This window comes from Neolamprologus multifasciatus, chromosome 11, assembly GCF_963576455.1.
Source record: "Neolamprologus multifasciatus chromosome 11, fNeoMul1.2, whole genome shotgun sequence".
Taxonomy (NCBI): Eukaryota; Metazoa; Chordata; class Actinopteri; order Cichliformes; family Cichlidae; genus Neolamprologus; species Neolamprologus multifasciatus.
Window position 1 is genome coordinate 30,312,896 of NC_140449.1, and position 13,801 is coordinate 30,326,696.

The 13,801-nt window shown below is 36.3% G+C and overlaps 1 protein-coding gene across 2 annotated transcripts; it reads left to right on the forward strand.

Annotated features, from left to right (window-relative positions):
- Nucleotides 1–6,129: 6,129 nt before the first annotated feature.
- On the forward strand, nt 6,130–11,443 carry LOC146508801 (lymphocyte antigen 75-like). 2 transcript variants are annotated; one of them, XM_085176354.1, is made up of 5 exons: nt 6,130–6,196; nt 8,469–8,840; nt 9,646–9,990; nt 10,129–10,223; nt 10,382–11,443. In XM_085176354.1, the coding sequence occupies exons 1-5, from the start codon at nt 6,163–6,165 to the stop codon at nt 10,475–10,477; spliced, it is 942 nt and encodes a 313-aa protein (XP_085032480.1). In that variant the 5' UTR covers nt 6,130–6,162; the 3' UTR covers nt 10,478–11,443. The 2 variants fall into 2 exon arrangements, with proteins under 2 accessions (XP_085032480.1, XP_085032481.1); XM_085176355.1 differs by lacking the exons at nt 10,129–10,223; nt 10,382–11,443 and having other exon boundaries at nt 9,646–9,998.
- Nucleotides 11,444–13,801: the final 2,358 nt, after the last annotated feature.

Consider the following 13,801-nt stretch of genomic DNA (forward strand, 5'->3'; position numbering starts at 1 on the left):
GCACTGCATAGATTGTTACCAACATCTGGTGAGGATTTCATGTCAAAAGTGCATTTAGAAATACAATTATTTAAATTTAACTTAGAAATTTATGACATGTTCAATAAATATTTTACCCGCTGCAAATACAAATCACACCCACTTTGAATTGATGAAATAGAGTACTCAGACAAAATAAGAAGAAAAGATGCATAAAAAAGAGCAGAATTGTTTTCAGGATCAATGGCTGGGCATCTGGATTGTTTCAGTAGGCCAGAGCAAAATAACTGTTCTTCCTAAACAGGGCAACCTTAAAAAGTGATCTAGTTTTGAGACGGCTTGAGTAATTTTGAGACTGGTAAAGATTTTCCAAACATTTTGGCCTGTAATGTTTCAAAGTCATTTAGATTCACAATTTATTACCCATTTTACTGTATGCAAATGCTCTGTGGTACTAGATAATGGCCAAAAAGCATGCATGCTGAGATCTGTGCAGGGGGAATTATTTGTCTAGATATTTTCATCACAAACTGGAGATGTTGTTGCTTTGCAGCCAGTTTTTAACAGCAGGAACTATTTTAGAGAGGATCAAAAAGACCTGCAACCAAAGAAGAATTTTGTCTTTAGCTCATGTCCACACAGTCAAAGATGCATGACAGCTTCATTTTTTTTGGCTTTGTCGGCTTCATTTTATGAGAGAGAAGACAAATATGCTCAAATTCTAAGTTTTCTAAATTTATTACAGTTAACAGTTAGAATTTCAAATCAGTTTTACATGGCGTCATTGAGACGAAGGCTCCCACACCGAGGCAGTAAACACTTTTATTGTAAAAACAGAATGTTAACATGATTGGTCAGAAGTTGGAGGGAATTTTTAGGTCTGACATCCGGCTCACGTTTCATCTCCTGCACCTTTTGGACATCTCCCTAATAAAGAGACGACACTTCTCACATCACCATGGCAACCATCCAATGTTGCTGTCTGGCCTGTAGAGTTAGAGAAAGGGAAGGAATTGGGGAGAGAGAAAACTTTCAAACACCAGAATTTATAGACATGTTTTGGTCTAGCAGAGTCAGCCTTTAAGTTTTGTACCTTGTGGTGCCAACACTAGTCCAGGCAGACCATCCCCATCAAATTCCTCAGTGAAGGGGCTTTGCCCTGTTCGTATCTGTTAGTGTTTGAGTGTAACAGTCTAAATCTAAAGCTATTCTATAATACACATCCAAATACAAATGTTGAGGTTATTGTGTAATATCAAATAATGGGGGTACATAAGTATGAGTGTATGAGCCTTAAAGATAAAAAATAAATTGTAACAGCTTCACAAACTAAACAATTGTCTTATTTTTAGAATACAATAATCCTGTCAGTCGGTTAGTATTCTGAAAGCAACTAAAATTCTAAAGGTCTCCTTGTAAATGAAGAATTTCTTTTGGTTAAAATGAACACAAAAAGGTTCATGCAGAGGCAGAGAACAGTTATAACAGTATTAAGACTGAGGGTATGTATGGAAATTGCCTATGATGTGTGAAAATGGGCATTGGTTAAGTGGATATACTAACCAATTATCCTAACTATAAACGTGAAGACCACACCTGCTGACATCATGAGGTCACCGGACTACGACAGGGTGAAAACAGAGAATCTAACCCAGAGAAATAACAACACATATTCTCATTTTCCAGCTGTAGATAATTGAGAATCACAAATTAACCAAACATAAATGTCTTTGAGAGGAAATCCACAGAAGCACAGTCTGTGGCCTTTCTAAGTGACACATAAAGCCACAGCTGGGCAGCAGATTCAAATTCAGAACTTCTTTAGTTTATATTTCCAGTAGTTTATCCACAGTGCTATTTGTATACAGGCATAGCTCACTTGCAATATGAAGTGGAGGCTTAAGGGTAAAATTTTACAATGGATGAGCTTCACAGGGTTTGCATTTGTAATCATTGTCTGCGTGTGTTTTGCATACAATATACAAAATGTATTTGCATGAACACTGAGTCTACACAAAGAAAATTAACCACAAAACCTCCTCACCGTGTAACCCTCTTACTGTAAATAAGTGCAACAAACAAAACAAAAGATTCTGGGCTACTTTCTATAACATCATACAATACACTGTAACAATTCACTGCATATATCAAATGTTATAATGCATTATAAAATTCCTTAATACATACATATAAATACATCGAAAATAAAAAAATAAATATACAGATACATACATATAAAAACGTAAATACAGTCTATTTGCATATTTATATACAACATAATGGAGGTGCAGAACATGGTCCATTTGGATTCAACACCTTCAGCCTGTTTCGGAATGCTGTCGAAGTTCTACCGGAGGTAGGAGTTAAATATCGGACCCTGCGACCTGCAATTATGGACATCCTTATCTTTGAACATGGTGTTCATTATGGATAAACTGTTGTGTATTGACACAAGGTCAATAACAGAACAGGCAGGCCGACAATTAGTTTGACTATAAAAACTTTACTATATATATATATATATATATATATATATATATATATATATATATAGTTACCTAATGAAGTCCAGTGGCAGCTGGCTTCACCGCAGCTCACAAATGATGGCCTAATTTGACTGCAGTTCTGGGCTGGGATCTGCATTCATTCAGCTTCAATGTCACTCTGGGTTCTTGGATAATGGAGCAGGTGATGCAAAGAACTGAAATTGTGTTAGCAGCACAATGCAGCTCTTTCTGTCATAGCAATGTTGAATATTATTACACAGGAAAAAAAAGAACTACATGTAAAATAATCAATCTGTCCCTCTGCCTTTCTAATGGAGGGACAGTAACTGCGTGTATATGTAAGCGTGTAAAACCTGAAGATAGAGACAAAATACTGTTAATCTGAATATCTGCCATTCTGCAATTCATCGCATGTAAACAATAACGTGGTGCACAGCCTGACGTGGAAAAAGGCACATACCTTTAACATTGCGTGACAACTCTGTATTCCTCGTCCACACATAAACCCAAAAAAGGAGTTTTAAAAAATCTCAGTTTTCGGTGATTCCAAACGCCGTTTACGTGTGGACGAAACAGCTGCGTTTTCAAAATCACCCGTGTACGTGCGGACGCAGCGTAAAAGAGTTAGTAGTTTATTTTATTACTACCTGCAGGTTACTTGTATTTGCTTAATTGTTTACTAAATGTTTGAGGTGTGAAATAAACTGCAATGGAACAAAATATGGGTGTGTGTGGTTGAAGGATGTGTTTGTGTGTGTGTGCGTGTGTGTGCATGCACGCGCGCGGGGGGGGGGGGGGGGGGCGAATATTTTTCTTGTAAAACAAAGGGGGCACAGCAAAAAAAGTTTGGGAACCACTGATACCAGTCTTTATCTAGGCTAGTTCTAGGCTAGTTTAAGTTTCACATTGTTACATATTGTTTCATTGTTACTATGTTTAATGTTATTGAAAAGAAAAGATAAAAGGGGGAAAAGTCGCACTGGTCACATTTTGCAAAAATGTCCTTAATATATCCTTGAAAATGATGTCCTGAGCAGAGACATGACACTGATTTGGATTTGGCTAAAGAAACAAATGTCTTTAGTTCCTGAAAGATTTGAATTAATGAGATATGAAAAGGAGAGCAAGCGAGAGCCATTAGAAAAGTAATGATCCTTGAGAGATCATTTTCAAAACACATTAGGTAAATTTGTCACAGTACTAATTCTGGGTGGGCCATCACCCCATATCTCACTTAAAAAGAAAATAATTTAATATTTGAAGATTTCTTTCTCTTTTACCTTTTTTTTTTTACTATTTTAATTATTTATGCTAATTTGATTATAATTGTTTAATTTGCTATTTTGTATTCATTATACATAAAATAAATATCTCAGGCCTTTTCCGGCTTTGAATTATTTGATTTACAAATAGTTTTTAATGGTATGGACTAATTCTGTCTGAAATAAATAAAGTGATGAATATTTTTTTAGTACATTTGTAAATAATTAAACAGTCATAATCTGCATAGTGTGATCACAACAGGCTAAAGACTGAAAAGAAGCCAGCATCACTAAGAGAACAAGCTTTTCGGCCTAAGTGCCCAGGTCCCCTGGGTGTGCAGCTGCTCTGAGCGGAGGTTTTCCCCTCATAGCGGAAAGATTTCTTTGAAAAGGACCCAAGGCCAAATAGTCAGTGACGAGTGGGATCTGAAAGTGTTATTATTAATAACACTCAATTGTAGGTGAAATCTTAAGCGTGTGGGGTGAAGGTACAGACGACACAGGAGCTCTAGCTTTTTTCTCCGACTTTATTCACCACCAGACATGAACCCGACATCGTTATTGAACACGCGTCAGTGGTCAATGCGTACTCCGCTGACGGAAACGGGTGGGCCAGCAGGGCAGCATTGGCCAGCACTGACTCCGCCACGGTCCCATTCCTCGATGAACGTAACAGTTCCGCAACAACAAGGCTTCAACCAAGCCAACCCATCTCATCTTGTTCCGCAACATCAAAAACATTGATGTGGGCATTCTCACTACCAGATTGGATAATAGTCAGATTCCAGACTTCTATTCTCCTCCTGATGATTTAGTATTATATTATAATAATTGTCTACTCTATTTCCCAGATTCTCTGGCTCCTGTATAAACCCACTGTTTCCTGTCCTCCTGCGTCCTTTGCATTTGGGTCCTCTTTCTGCTTTAAGTTATCTGCGGTCTGCAAATACTGACACTTTTCAAATGATTAAAGTTATTAATTGATGTCATTATGCATCCAAAAATTAAGTATGTACCTGGTTTTATAGTATGCCATTCTGCCAGTCAAACACCATCTAGGAATCATACTTTTGTACTGACAATGTAAAATTATTTACTAAATTAACATATTTCCACATAGTATGTTATTAGTATTATCATTTAATATAGTAGTATATAGTCTTCATAAAATTCTCCAGTGAGGGAAGGAAATTAGATGAATGCTAAACGATAATTTTTTGTAAACTGGTAGCATCAGTGACAAAAGCTCCACCCTTTGTCACTGATGAGGACACTGCAATTACCTTGACAAAGAAAACAAGGTTGTTTTACATTCTGTATGAGTAACATTTACATGATCAGGATCTGAAAAGCAAAAGTGCGTAACTAATAGTATCTAGTGCAGAGAAAATGACAGAAACCTCAGCAGAACACTTTTCAGGAGAATGGCAACTATGGCAACTCCTCCATCTAATGTACACAGTGCAATAGTTAAACCCTTCTGCACATGCTCTACAGTGCAAATAACAAAGTTTCATAGTTTACAGTTTAGAGTAAAATGCACCATATATATCTCTGTAATATTCAATTATACTTTATAATTGAGTTCTTTATATATATTAGAGCAATTTCTTATATTTTGTAAACTTTGTATTATGTTGTATTATTTAATTGAATTCAGTCTGTCTATTTCTATTGTGTTGGAGCAACTATAACCACATAATTTCCTTAGGGAAGGCAAGGCAAGTTTATTTGTATAGCGCAATTCAACAACAAGGTGATTCAAAGTGCTTTACAGAGACATTAGAAACAAAAACAAATAAAAAGCATGATTTAAAATTGATTAAAACAAGCAAACAAACAAACAAACTAATTAACAAACAAACAAAACAGTATATAAAATCAAAACAGATAAAATCAGAACAGTAGATAAAATCAGTAGTTAAATGTAAGTTTTGAAATTTAAGCTTAAAAGTGTGGATTTTTATTCTTAGGGAAGAATAAATTATCCTTATTCTGATTTTGTAGTATGAACCTATGTATTATAAGTCCTGCTGCATTAACACCATCTGGGATTCATAGTTATGTACTGAAAATTAAAACTTTTAATGAATTAACATGTTAGCATGTGATACAGTATTAGTATAGTAATGTATGGTATTTAAATCAAATCCTCCAATGAGAGAAAGAAAAATATATTCTTGGTGAACTAGGAGCATTGCCATCAGTAACAAAGTCTCCACCCTGTATAATGCTGTAATTACTTTGACATTAAATTAACCAAAGAACAGGGTTGTTTTGCATTCTAGATGAGAAACATTTACATGATCAGGATCAGAAATGTAAACTAGCACAAAGAATATAGTATCTGGTGGAAACATATATACACATATAACAGGAACCTTCAGCAGAACTTTGTCAGAAGAATAGCAACTATGGCGGGGATCATGCATCTTCTGCTGCTGTCAGGTTAGTGTTGTAAAATAATGTTAAAAGTTTTGTCAACCTTTCAAACATCTTTAGCTTAGTGTATAGTGTTTTTTTTTTTTTTTTTTAGCATTTTCTATTAAAGCTCAGTAATGAAGTGGTAATAGTAGGGTAACAAGGCAGAAACAAGACCGTACAAACAAACGTACCACGTAATAACCTGTTAATATCCAAGAAATATCATGGTAGCAGCAGTGGTTACACTGTGAAGAGGTTGCTGTGAAACTGACAGGAGCTACTTGTAACGTAGTGCCAGTAACGTAATGTAAATACAAATTTCAGTAATCTTACTGTATATTTTATTTACAGTATTGTTTTACTTTCCTTTACGGTATCTTCACTGTTTTTCCATTTACAGCGTTACTTTAGTTCCTTTTACAGTAGTTCTACTGTGATCTCATTTACTTAATTTTTACTGGAATGTCTTGTGCCGCACTTTTTCTGTATTATCCTTTTACAGTATTACTGTAACATCCTTTGATGTATTTCTACTGTTATTTTTTATGGTACTTAGATTGTAGTCTTGCTTAAAGTGCTTTTGTTGTATATTCATTTACAGTACAGTATTTTCATTAAATACTGTAAAACTGTGACTTTAACCTGTAAAAATATTCTAGTAGCAGAAGAGCACTGTAAACTTAAAACGTAACTGTAAAAGTGAGATACTCAATTAAGTTTGGCCTTTAAAAATGCCTTAAATTGATTGTAGAACATTAAAATTAAAACTTTTTTGGAAATTCAGTTTTCAACTTGTGGGTCTCAATAGTCTATCATATTAAAGCACTTTAAAAAGAAAACTATTACAAATTTTATAATATACCAAACTGACTCTGGAAATCACAACATCTGACATTAACCTCTGTGAAAATCTTGCCTTGTGAAAGCTAAAAAACCTGGGCATCAAGAAAAATAAAAATACAATTTTGGCAAAAATATAATTTAATATTTAATAAATATAATTAAATATAATTAATTCAGCCTGCTGGTCTTCCTCTGGACCCTCTTTACAGACTTTTGGCTGATCTGTGACTTTGACGGGCATTTGGTTCCATCAGTATTCGTATGATTTGTAGAAGATACAGACAGAATGATAGAATGAACCTGCTATCATCTCTTCTTCTCCCCCCTTCCTCTCCTGTTGCTACTTCAATCATGAAACTGATCAATGATCAGCTGATCGGCTTTTCTCTCTTGTTTATTTATCGCTCACTTTGCGCCAGAAAGATTAAACCAGCGGATGTTGCGCTAAACAGCAGCACGCTAAACACGCCACTGCATCTGTGAGGCGTGAGCGGTGTTTGTTTTTAACATAGTTCACGGTGGAGAATAGCTGCTGACATAATGTGGATCCGAAAATCCCTAATTGGCATACCTGGGGTTGAAAGTCTCGATAAATGCACGGCGTACACCGGCTTCACACTAGCGGAAGTTATTCTGAACAATGAAAAATAATAAAATATAATTTTATTTTTGTATTTCAATATCACAATAATCTTCCAATTTAGAACTACAAGTTAAAAATAAAAGAACTAAACACAAATAAAATACACTTCAGCTAAATACTTCTAATTTATTTTCCCAAACCACCCAGAGCTGCAGTATAATTACAAAAGAGCCGCATGCGGCTCCGTAGCCGCAGGTTGCCGACCCCTGCCCTAGGCCATCTGACCTCAGGAAATCACATGATAGGGTGGTCTAGGTTTCACAATGAGCTCACCCGAACCTCTTTGGGGGGATGCTCCTACAGGGTCTTTCAGTCAGTAGGTCCCCTATTCACTCCCATTCCACTGCTGTGGTGAAATTTAGATGAAATTAAAAATAGTTAGGACAATCGTAATATGTTTTTCCTACACTTGTGGAAAACATAGTGTGCATTACTTTAAATTGTCCCCTTTAACACAAGGCACTGCTGGAAAGAGCCGACTGCCACAATTGATATTACCTAGATAATAACATAATATCTAATCATGTAAATATATTGCGACTATCTGACAAATTCTGATAATTAAGCTCATGGTTTTCCTATTGTTTTTAGGTTTAACATATTGTTTGAATCTTCTACCTTAAAGTGTTTGTTAAGCAGATCTGCAGTGTTCATAAACCCACTTTATTGTAGTTCTAGACTTAATTTTTATTGGTATACATGTTGCTGAAATTTTGACAAATTTTACAGTAAACATCTACATCTACTACTGACAGTAGTGGGTTTTATAATGACTTGTCATTAAGTATTTCATATATTTCTGTTCCACAGGCCTGTCTTTTCAATTTTCACATGGCCTCCAGCCCCAGTTTGTCTTCTTTCAAACACCAAAGACCTGGTCTGAAGCACAGAGCATCTGCAGGGAGCAATGTTTCGACCTGGCCACCATTAATGACATGAGAGAGATGAAAATTGTCCTTGAAGCTGTTGGAGATAAATATGATGATGCTGTGTGGATTGGCCTTTCAAAAGGCACGATCCTCAGGTGGCACTGGTCTCTGGCAGGCGACGACTTCTACAAAGAGGGAGAAAGAAATTACTTGTTGTGGAGCTCAGAAACGAGTAGCAAATGTGCAACTTCCAGCAATAGGAAACTGAATATGTTGTCCTGTGTGAGCACAAAATATTCAGTTTGCTTTGATGGTGAGTCATTTTAAATAGTTGTTTTTGCCATACTCTCATCATGTGTGCATTGTGTTCCGTTTTGCTTCCTCTGTCTCTTTGTCCTCTTGTTATCGCGCGTGTGTGTGTGTGTATTTAAGTGCTCAGTTTTCCCTTTTCCTTGTCACATCGTTGTTGTTTACCTGACTGTGTGTGCGCTCTTCTAGAGTCTTAGTGTTGCCTAGTGTTTCCTGGTCACTGAGTATCAGAAATAAAGCGACTGTTTCAGTTGAGCCTCATCTATGAGTCCTGCATTTGTGTTCTTCCCTTGCCTGCAACCCAGCAAATCCTGGCAAATTCATGGTTACCTGTTAGAATGTGTCTCTGATATTTGATGGAAATCCATCAAATGGGTAAATTTTCAGAGGGTGGAAGGAGACAAGACAAGACAAAAGACAGGCTGTGGAAAAGAGTTAGCGTTTAATAATAAATAATAATTAAATGAAAAGTGGTGTATACAGTGATTGCACCAAGCTCGTGCCAAACACTCAAACTGGTGTTCACTAAATGTAATGGCACTTTTTTATTTTCAAATCTTATTTATCCTTCTTTGATTAGTACTGTAATCTTTGTAGATAGGTTTAAAGTTAAATTTAAAAAAATGTCTCTTTATTTTGATCAGTAGTTTGTCAATACATAAAAACTGTCTTGCTTTGATTCTCGGGAATACTACAGGACACACTGCACACTCTTGGCTGAAACCTGAGGACAATTGCTACAAAGCAAATGTTTTAACTGTTTTGTGGAAATCAAAAGTCAATGAAGCTAATTTTACTTTACTTTGCAGCGACAAAACAAGGTGCAGATCAGTACATCCTTAACACACAAGGCATGTTTTGGACTGCTGCTCGGGATTACTGCAGAACACACTACACAGACCTGACCAGTCTAAGGAATGATGCTGAGTACCAGATAGTCCAGCAAGTAGCCAATGGCAATGAAGTGTATGTTGGCCTCTTCAGAGACCCCTGGGTGTGGTCAGACCAGACTGACTCCTCATTTAGATACTGGAACCCAGACGAGACTGTCTGGACTGATGGCACTCAAAACTGTGTTGCTATGTTGAAGGTAAACTCTGGTAAATGGGGAGACAGGGCATGCACAGAAACACATCCTTTCGTCTGTGACTGCAGTGAGTAAAACTCTTTACTAGAAAATTTATATAACATTTATATTTCAAATAGAAAAAAAATATCTATGTCTTTCTCCATGACAGAAATGTGTAAAATGAAGGATCCAGACTAACTCTGTTTACATGTGTTTATATTAGGGAACAAGCTGAGTTTCATTAAACTGAGGATCAGCCCACAGGACTCAATGCTGGATCTAAGTAATCCTTCGGTGCAAGCAGACATCCTGGAGCAAGTAAGTCAAACAGATCTTTGTTAATGATGAGCAGTTAAATTTGAGTATATCATATATATGTTTATTTAGATTGTGACATGAAATAAGTACTTCATCGCATTAGGACCTTCATGGCTTTGCTATAGTAAATGGAAACATGAGTATTTTCTGTTTAATAGATTAACCAGAAGCTAAGGAGTTATAACACGACTGCTGTTTTTCGTCTAACGTGGAGAAAACAATCTGATGGAAGAGTTTTTACCAAGGAGCCTTGAAGAAGTGGCTGAAGAGAGAAAAATCAGGGGAAGTAGTTAATATGGATGATAAATGTACTTTAACAGAGTAGCATAGAGCAATGTGAACATAGTATAGACACAGTTTTACAGATTAGAATATTTTGGCGCGTAACAGCAAAGCCAGATTAGACATTTGCCAACGAAACTATGTTAGAAAAAGTACACTATGATAATGAAAAGTTATACAATGTCTCTCTCTCTCTCTACATTTATATATATATATACGAATATATTTTTGTGTATCTTTTTTCTGTCCTTACGTGTGCATTTATGACTGTTTTTTTGCATTGGAAAGTTTTTAAATTTGTTTTTGAGAAAACAACGCAAGACGACTCAGCTCAACAATTTTTCAGTCGAGTTCCACCTAAGGCTGTTTTTATGCTCACCACGTGGCCACAGACACACAGAGTGAGATGTTGCAACTGTTGTGGAAAGAAAGGATGCAAAAAAAAAAAAGCTTCCCGTTGTGACTTCTTCTTGTTTGTATCAGCGAGTATGACATGCATTTCGTTCCCTTTTACTTGTGGCGTTTGCAGTGACAATAAAGAATAAAGATGAATTCTATTCTATTCTATTCTTCTATATTGTCTTAGTGGTGACACCTATTTTTTTGGAGAATACTGCAACAGCTTCTTACGTCTTAACAGCAGGTATGAATGGCTGGATCTGTGTGATGATGGCGTGGCAGTGAGTAAAATATGATCAGCCTATCTTTGCTAAATGATAGGTACCACAGGCCTTCAAGCTTGCAGTATTTAAACCGTTATTTACAAAGCCATCACTTGACAAAGCTGTCTTAGGTGGGTCCTCTGCAGAGGAATGATTTCAGTCGGGTTTCAGAGTTAATCACATCACAAATACAGCTTTAGTGAAGGTTATAAATGATCTTCTTATGGCCTCTGACAGAGGACTAATCACTGTTCTTGTCCTGTTAGTGCAGGTACTGGTCAATACTACTGAAAATAACATTTTATTACAGTGATTAGAGTTTGCTGTAGGTATTATAGGTACAGCACTACAGGAGTTTGAATAATATCAATCTAATAGACTCAAATGAGTTCATGTAAATGAAGAGTACTCTTTACACTAAGGTTAATTATGGAGGTCCACAGGGTTCCAAAAGACCCTGTGGACCTCCCTAAATGTAGACCTTATAGATGTAGACCTTAAAATAATCTGCAAAGCTCTCTCAAAGAGACTAGAGAAAATAACCCCCCTCTTAATTCATCCTGACCAAACTGGTTTCATAAAAGGTAGGCACTCATCAACAAATACACGTAGATTACTTAATTTAATAGACTACTCATACAGTAAAAACCTTGAAACGCCAATATTTTCTTTAGATGCAGAAAAAGCATTTGACAGAGTTAACTGGAAATTTCTATTTGCAACTTTACACAAATTTGGCTTTGGATCCTCTTTCATTAATTGGGTAAAAATATTATACAATTCCCCAACAGCTTGTGTCAGAACAAATAACCCGACATCCTCCAACTTCTGTCTCCTGAGGGGCACCAGGCAGGGATGCCCACTCTCCCCTTCACTGTTTGCAATTTTTATTGAACCACTAGCAGCAGCAATTAGACGGAATTCAGTAATTAAGGGCATAAAATGCAAGAATGTGGAACATAAAATCAGCCTTTATGCAGATAATGTGTTACTTTTTCTCCAAAACTCACAAACCAATATCTCTGGGGTGATTGAATTGATAAACTCTTCTGCAAGAATATCAGATTAGTCAATTAACTGACTGACTTAACTAACTCAATTAACTGGTCAAAATCTACAGTCCTCCCGATTAATTGCTCCTTCCATAATTCTTCTTCTACACCACTGCAATCGGGAAATATAAAATATTTAGGTATTAATGTTTCTCCCAAGCTTGCAGATCTAACTAAATTAAACCATATCCCACTTTTAAAGAAAGTAGAAGGTGATCTGGCTAGATGGAAATGTCTACCCATATCACTCATGGGAAGCGTTGCCGCTATAAAAATGATGGTCTTACCAAAAATAAATTATTTATTCTCAATGATCCCAACTAAACCGCCACAAGATTGGTTTAGATCTCTAGATTCATTCATTTCTAATCCAAGGATTAGAACTACCTAACTTTCAGCACTACATCTTAGCCAACAGGCTTCAATTTATCTCAGGATGGCTAAAACATACCCTCTTAGATGAACCTTGGCTAGATGTAGAACAAGCACTTTGCAATAATCTAGAGATTTCAGACCTACCATTTATCAGCTCAAACATCCAACGACATGAATGCTTCAAAAGCGTCAGCATCAGCTCTTCTCTGGCAGCATGGTGGGAGTTTCTAAAATTAACGGAGTCTTCATTAATCCCATGCAAATGTACACCTATCTGGAACAACCCTGACATATTACAAAACAATAATATGATAAACTTTCCAGATTGGAGTGGTAAAGGAATCAAATATTTAGAACATATATTAGAAGGAACATAATGTATTCCATTTGACAGACTAGTTACACAATATGGGATCAACAAGAAAAGATTTTTAGAATATCAACAAATTAAATCCATAGTAAAAAAGAAATTTAAACCGGGTCAAGTTGAACTACAAACACCACCAAGTGTGGTACAATTTCTTACTCTTAAAACCCCAAAATTACTTTCCAAAATATACAGAATGCTTTCTAAAACAGATGAATCAATATCATTTCCTATTGCAAAATGGGAAGCGGATTTATCAGTTAACTTAGACCAAAACATCTGGTCTCATATGTGCTTAAAAACCTTTCATCTCATTAGAAATCCCAGTCTTCAATTAATTCAATACAAAATACTACATAGAGTGCACTATACAGGTCATTGGATGTTCAAGATGGGCTTTACGTCTACCAACAACTGCTCACACTGTCAAACCAATACACCGGACAATTATATCCACGCGATTTGGTTCTGTCCACCAGTTCAGAAGTTTTGGCGTGAGATATGTGAAGACTTATCAAAGTGTCTGAAATGTAACATTCCAACTTCCCCTTTAGTGTGTTTGTTGGGCAGCTTAGATAATGTCACTACATAAAAGAAGATAGCCCATATGATTTTCACTGCCCTATGCATAGCCAAGAAAACAGTCCTCATGAACTGGAAAAATAAAAATAATCTTAATTCTAACCAATATAGAAATTATCTATTAGATTACATTAGTCTTGATACAGCCTCTGCCACCACATCAGATCAATTTGGGCTCCTTTGATCAGCTCCATCACCTAGTGGAGGAGGGGGGGTCATAGTTTGGTCCCACCTTCGCTGTTGTGATTGGTGTAGGGG